Raw genomic sequence first — 7,381 nt, 5'->3', positions numbered from 1 at the left:
TTAGTAATGTGAATGTAGCCTTAGTGTAAGTGGTTTTACAAACTGATAACGGACTTATCATTAGCCACATGAAACACACTCCACCATTTTACTGCTGAAAAAATTAGTCGATTAAACCGGTAATCAGTTGTTAGTTTCGGCCCTAAATCGTTCTTTAGCTGAGTAATTTGCACTCTTACATGAATAATGCCACAGATTCTTGCATTTAACTTTTTGTACTTGCCTTCTGGATGTAAAGTCAGGTAAAGTACACACAGCCTCTGAACTCATACCTAAATGTTTTAAATTTCACCAAGGGCAAGGCCACATTCCAACACTAACAATCTACAGTAAATCTTGCTCTTCTCGTTCATTGTGAACTTAACCAAGCCTCCCTTTTCTGTGTTAAACCCCTCCAAGATACAAACTACATTCTAATACTATCTACACATAATTTCCTTTTCCTACGAGCTTTGTACCAATACGAAGGTCACCAAGCCTCATATTGTTTGGCGAAATGCACTGACACCCAATAATGCAGCATAAAAATGTATTTTCATGACATTCTCGTTCTTGAGAAAATAAAAAAATGAAAAACAACTAGACCTGCAAGTACAAATAATTACACACCTGGCTTCTTGGGGAGCACAAGGTAGTTTTTATTCATGAGTGAAGAAAGGAAATAAATGTCTGCATCTACATATGTGTAATTACAATTATTTTATAACTCTGTAATTTTTGCAATGTTTCTGGTAATTGACATGACTGAATCCCAGCTGGGCATTTCCTAATTTCTTGAAATCACATCATTATAATTACAAACTTAAATTGCTAAATAACTGAGAATCATGAAGTTTTAAAAAGAGTGATTAGTTTAGACGAGGGGATATTTAAAGTGTCTCTGATTCAAACCAACAGTGTCTGCAGTGCCAAGTTTGTAGATATGACATATTTGTATGTTTATGTATCTCTATTTATGTATGAAGTTAATATTTGTTATATATATAATCTAGTATCTGCTACTGAATAAAGTATTATTCCTCCAACACACTGCCATTTGTTTCTGTTTGTCAGAGCCTGAAAATACATGTTGTGCCTGTAATCACCATGTTGGCGTATTGGCAATTGACACTCACTGTTTACACGTATTTGAGTTGCTGTCACTGTGTTTGGGTTGGGCTACTAACTTCACAGTATACTTTAGACTCACCGCCACAATCACTTGAGGGATAAGATTTGAGCCTTGCTGCCTGTTTGATGCATACTGTCTACTTAGAAGTTGCATGACAGCGGCGCTAGTAAACCATGAGCTGGAAGGTCACATACCCTGATAGCTCTTGCAAAAATTGGTTAAATGTGGTTTAAAACTTAAAACTCAAATAATTATCCCACCAAAGTTATATAATTATATTATATAACTTATGACCTTTAAACACTAAAACTGAGATATGCCTGACTTTTGACACCCAGGTCTCAGAGATCGGTTTCACCATCAGGGAAGAAATCTCTACACTTAAGAGACCTATTATGCTTTTCCACATTTTATGACTTATGTACAATGCTTTTTCTACCAACGGCTCCGTTCTACGACACACGGAGCCAGACGGAGCCGGGTTCCATATATGGTCATTTGCTCCCACAGCAACAGCACAGCAACGCTCAGTCTAGCTGTACCGCCCAACATGCTTCAGGTCTTGGCCAATGAGAAGACAGGGGGCTTTGAGAGGGGGAGCCTTAAAGAGACAGGAGCATCTACAGCTTGTTTCAGACAGAGGCTGAATTGAAGGCCTACATGAAGAGCCAGGCTAAGACAGACAATTATTTTTTTGAACTTTGAATCATGCAAAGCTGCCACACAGGAGTCACAGAAGTACTGTGACAGACTGGAAAAGCAGTATAATAGGTCTCCTTTAAAATAGAGTCTCAGGCTGCTCTCTTAGCCCTGCAAAACACGAGTGCCCAACATAAGTCAACTATTAAGAATCTTAAAGACTTATTCAGGTGAAATAGCCAAGCTCCAGTCAGAGGTGAAACATCTGCGTACAGAAATGAATCATCTTACAGATAAATGTACAGACCTGGAAGGGCGCTCCAGAAGGCAGAATGTAAGGATTGCAGGGTTGATGGTAGGGTCTGAAAAAGGCATGGACCCTCATAGCCTCACATCATGGCTACATATTATATATATATATATAACAACAGTCCTTAAACGAGCTGCCGAAGTGAAAGATCTGCACTACAGTGGGCAGAGGATTGGTATTTTCCTGGACTTCACTCCTGAAGTGGTGAAGTGTAGAGCAGCATACAGAATGCACAAGAGTTTGCTGAGCCTAACGTCAGCAGCAAAATCAGAGGGGAATCAACAGACAGCCGGTGGCAACAGTCGGTTTACTGCAGTCCAAAATTCTTGATAACATATTATATGGGCGAATATGTTCAGATTTAATACTGGTGGGTGTTTTTGCGTTTAGACGAAACTACTTGTGCCCTTGATCAGAATAAAAAAGATTAGCACTTCTTGTTAGAAGTGTGAGGTAGGGAAGTTCAGGCCCTACCTCACTCAGCACGCCACCCAAGCTTCTGGTAAAGGCCATGGTTATCTCACGCCTCGACTATTGCAATGCCCTCCTAGCAGATCTTCCAGCTTGTGCATTAAAACAACTACAAATGGTTCAGAACGCAGCAGCACGTCTGTTTTTTGATCAACCCAAAAGTACTCAGCGACCTCCACTGGCTACCTGAGGCCTCACGAATCAAATTCAAGTTACTAATGCTTGCATACAGAGTGACTACTGGGTCTCCACCCATCTGCCTAAACTACAAGCTTATGTTCCTTCTCGGCCATTGTGTTCCTCAAATGTAAGTCACTTTGGATAAAAGCGTCTGCCAAATGTAACTTCCTTGATAGACAATTGATGTTTGACAAAGAAAAACATAACGTTACCATTTCCAATCTTAGCAATGAACCTCTAAGCTCAATAAATTTGTAGAGCTCTGTAATGCTTTGATCAACAAGTTGGTTTTTTTGCCCCAAAACTGCAGTAGTGTCTGCAACCTTGCCACAACAACCTCCACCTGGAAGGTAGGGCATTTGTATGGGAGGCAAAATCCAGGGCAAACTCATTTTTGATTAACACCCACTAATGCTCGTAAAACTTGAATTCTGGGAGAACAGGTGATAACATAAGGAGACGTTTTAACATTTTGATCAACTCCGAGTTTCTCCCACCTGACAGTCAGACAACATGGTTTAGTGATCTTTTAGTGAATGAGTGAAACTGAAACTTTAAAATCTACTGAGCAATTGGAAAAGGAATGCTTTCAAAAACAAGCCACTCCTGGTTGGTACAGTTCTTCTTGACAAGCCAACCTCTCGCACTTACAAGAAATACACCAGGAAACATTGTTTTAATTTTTTCTTGCTGAGGACAGAGGCACACACCGAGAGACAGCCAACAGGATACAAAGCCCACAACTTAGAGAGAACTAAAGAGCACTGGGAATACTGGAATACTGCTACTTTCACCAAAGTGGTGAGCTTTAAAAGAGTGACGACTCAAACTCAGAAGCCTAAACTGATTTTGTTTTCAGCATCGCCCAGAAATGGCTGCTCTGGTTTCTCAAGCTGAGATGGATTTCTTTTGTCCAGTCTGTCAAGACATCTTTAAAAATCCTGTTGTGCTGTCGTGCAGCCACAGTTTCTGTAAAGACTGTCTGCAGAGCTGGTGGGAAGTGAACCCGATTCAGCAGTGTCCAGTTTGTAAAAGAAGATCTTCTAAAAGTGACCCACCGTGTAACTTGGCATTAAAGAACCTGTGTGAAGCCTTCCAACAGAAACTTTCTCTGGAAGAGGAAGCTCCTGCAGAGTCTGAGGATCTCTGCAGTCTGCACTCAGAGAAGTTAAAGCTCTTCTGTCTGGACCATCAGAAGCCGGTGTGTCTGGTGTGTCGAGATTCAATAATGCACAACAACCACAAATTCAGACCCATCGATGAAGCTGTGCTGGATTACAAGAGTTGGCTCAGGAACTGCCTGAAGCCCTTAGAAGAGAAATTGGAGCACTTTGACCAAGTTACAGTTAACTGGGAAAATACAGCAAGAGAAATTAAGGTCCAGGCTCATCACACAGAGAGGCTGATTAAAGAGCAGTTTGAGAAGCTTCACTATTTTCTACAAGAGGAAGAGGAGGCCAGGATCACTGCTCTGAGGGAGGAAGAGGAGCAGAAGAGTCGAATGATGAAGCAGAAGATGGATGATCTGAACAGAGAGATAGCAGATATTAGTGACACACTCGGAGCCACAGAGGAGGAGCTGGAAACTGGAAATGTCTCATTCCTGCAGAACTACAAGGCTGCAGTGGAAAGAGTCCAGCAGCACCTCCTGCAGGATGATCCACAGCTGGGCCCAGGAGCTCTGATCGACGTGGCCAAACACCTGGGCAACCTGACCTTCAACATCTGGAGCAAGATGGAGGAGATGGTTACATATTTTCCTGTGATCCTGGACCCCAACACTGCAGAACCACACCTTAGTCTGTCAGAAGATCTGACCACTGTGATAAATGGAGTTACAGAGCAAACTCTTCCAAAAAACTCAGAGAGGTTTGAATACTACACCACAGTGGTGGGATCTGAGGGCTTTAACTCGGGGACTCACATCTGGGACGTGGAAGTATCAAATAATGGAAACTGGGCAGTTGGTGTGATAGCAGAGTCTGTACCAAGGAAGGGAGAAATACAGAGTGGATACTGGGAGATATGGTCTCAAGATGGTGAATACAGAGCATTTTCTCCATCTGACACAGATAAAGCTGTCTCTGTAAAGAAGCCGCTGCAGAGGATCAGAGTGTCTCTGGACATCAACGGAGGAGAAATGTCATTCTCTGATCCGGATACCAAAACAAACCTGCACACCTTCTCACACACTTTCACTGAGAAGCTGTTTCCCTACATTAGCACTCAGGATACAGTGCCACTTAGGATATCACCAGTGAACATCATTGTTAAGTTACGTTAGTTATGTTAATGATGGTAATGATGATGATCAGGATTCTGATGATGATGATGATGATGATGATGATGATGATGATGAGTCTATTTCTTTAACAAATTATTTTATGTCCACTATTCTATTCCTATAAATTAACAGATATGAGTGTGTTTATTTAGGCTTCCCAGTGAAAGTGTGTGAGAAGGTGTGCATGTTTAGGCTTCTGAGAACATAGTCATTTTTCATGGGAAGATGAAGGCAGGAAATAAACATTTGCATCTACAAATGTGGAACGAGGTTTCTTTTTCATGACCTTGTAATTTCTCCAGTGCTTCTGGTAACGGACATGACTGAATCCCAGCTGGGCGATTCCTAATTTCTTTATGTCTTAAATGCCTTTTTGATTCTGCACCTTTACCCTCACTGACCAAGCGGAGGAATCCCTGTATATCTGGCCTGATTAAAATAGAAATCTTATTATTACATTGCTAAATAACTGAGAATCATGAAGTCTTTAAAAGGGTGATTAGTTTAGACGAGGGGATATTTAAAGTGTCTCTGATTCAAACCAACAGTGTCTGCAGTGTCAAGAGATATTCGCATGTTAATGTACCTCAATTTATTTATTTATGAAGTTAATAGTTGATATATAATCTATCTACTCATTAATAAAGTATTATTCCTCCAAAACACTGCCCTTTGTTTCTGTTCATCAGAGCTCATTCAAAACTGTCAACTGAAAATACACGTTGGGCATGTAATCATCACGTTGGTGAATTGCCAATTGACACTCACTGTGTACGTGTATTTGAGTTTGCTTTGTTTGGGGATGCTTACATTATAGTCAACTTCAGACTCAACACCTGAATCACTTGAGGGATAAGATCTATGTAAGTGAGCCTTGCTGCCTCTCTAATGCATCCTGTCTATTAAGACGATGCATGACCATATTTAAAATTTGCTCAATTTGGGCAATTTGTCTTCAATTCATAGACTCAGCCTCATGAAAATGTAATTCATCAAGGGAGGGGGAGTGGCTTGATGATGCTCATAGTGCATTTACCTCTGATGTGTTCCACACCTTGGTCCCTCTTCATCATGCTGCTCTCCCTGCTCTCCCCAATGACTAAGTGCTCCAGTGAAGGACCATGTAGAAACTTGACTTTGTGGTAGTTGGATTATTTCAAAAGCCTCTGCAATAGCACGCAAATTTATACCAGAGATGACAGCCGTTGAACAGTTAATCGTTTTTAAAAGATTCCCACTTAGTTGACTAAAGTAAAGTGAAGTAGTTGACTAACACAGATGATTTAACAGTCAATAAAGCATTTGGTGCACAAACAACTGGAAGATTGGCAATATCACATTTAGACAGACATGCTGCAGCAAACAAAGGGAGAGACTGAGCAGGGACTCGTCAGGCCTCTCATCAGTTCAGGTGTGGAACGTCCCTTATGGTTATTTACGTCACTAAGGGGATTTTCAAAATGATTAAAAACACTATGTGCAAACACAAGAGATGAATATTATTAACAATATGTTCAAAGCTAACTGTGAAACGGTAACGTTACTGTAGAGTTGACTGGAAGTAAACCGACATGCAGTTCATGAAAGCAATAGACATCACACTACACTGGGAAAGTATAAAATATCATCTAGCAAAGAAATCACAATTTGAATTCAGAATTCAGAATTCACATTTGTTTATCATGCTTTCCAAAATGTTAGTATACCAGTAAAGTCCAGCTACATTGCTGCATTAGTGCACTAACCCAATAAACACCTGTAACTTCCTTAATAGAAACACGACATTGACAAAGAAAAAACTCAACATTATTTCCAATTAATTGATCTACAAGATGATGAACATTTTTTTAAGAGAATCATCTTTAAAATAAATAAAGGGGGATTTCCCCCCCCTCAAAAAACCCCTCAGTAGTATCTGCAGCCTTGCTTAAACAACCTTCACCAGAAGGTTGGGCTGTTTTTATAAGAAGCAAAATCCAGGGTAAATAAAATGTTGAAAAACACCCACTAACGCTTGTAAAGCTTAAATGGTGTGAGTGCAGGGTGATAACTTAAGGAGACTCCAAACAACATTTTAACATTTTGATCAACTCCCATCTGACAGTCAGACGACATGGTTTAGTGATCTTTTAAGGAATAAATACAACTGAAACTTTAAAAGCTAATGAGCAATGAGAAAGGAATGTTTCTTGACAAACCACCCACTCTCTGACCATCAAGATATGAACCAGGAAACATTGTTTTAATTGTTTCTCACTGAGGAAAGAGACACACACAGAGACAGACAACAGGATACAAAGCCCACAACTTCCACTGAGAGTCAAGAAGTAAGGAATACTGGGAATACTGGAATTATACTTTCACCGAAGAGGAGAGCTTTTGAAGA

General features: G+C 40.4%; 1 protein-coding gene across 1 annotated transcript; it reads left to right on the top strand.

The window, feature by feature from the left end:
* Positions 1-3,590: 3,590 nt before the first annotated feature.
* On the top strand, positions 3,591-5,119 carry LOC123965265 (nuclear factor 7, ovary-like). The gene has a single exon (XM_046041833.1). The coding sequence runs from the start codon at positions 3,610-3,612 to the stop codon at positions 4,993-4,995; it is 1,386 nt and encodes a 461-aa protein (XP_045897789.1). The 5' UTR covers positions 3,591-3,609; the 3' UTR covers positions 4,996-5,119.
* Positions 5,120-7,381: the final 2,262 nt, after the last annotated feature.

The sequence above is a fragment of the Micropterus dolomieu genome, unplaced genomic scaffold (assembly GCF_021292245.1).
Source record: "Micropterus dolomieu isolate WLL.071019.BEF.003 ecotype Adirondacks unplaced genomic scaffold, ASM2129224v1 contig_8978, whole genome shotgun sequence".
Classification (NCBI taxonomy): Eukaryota; Metazoa; Chordata; class Actinopteri; order Centrarchiformes; family Centrarchidae; genus Micropterus; species Micropterus dolomieu.
This window is presented reverse-complemented; position numbering and strand designations above follow the sequence as displayed.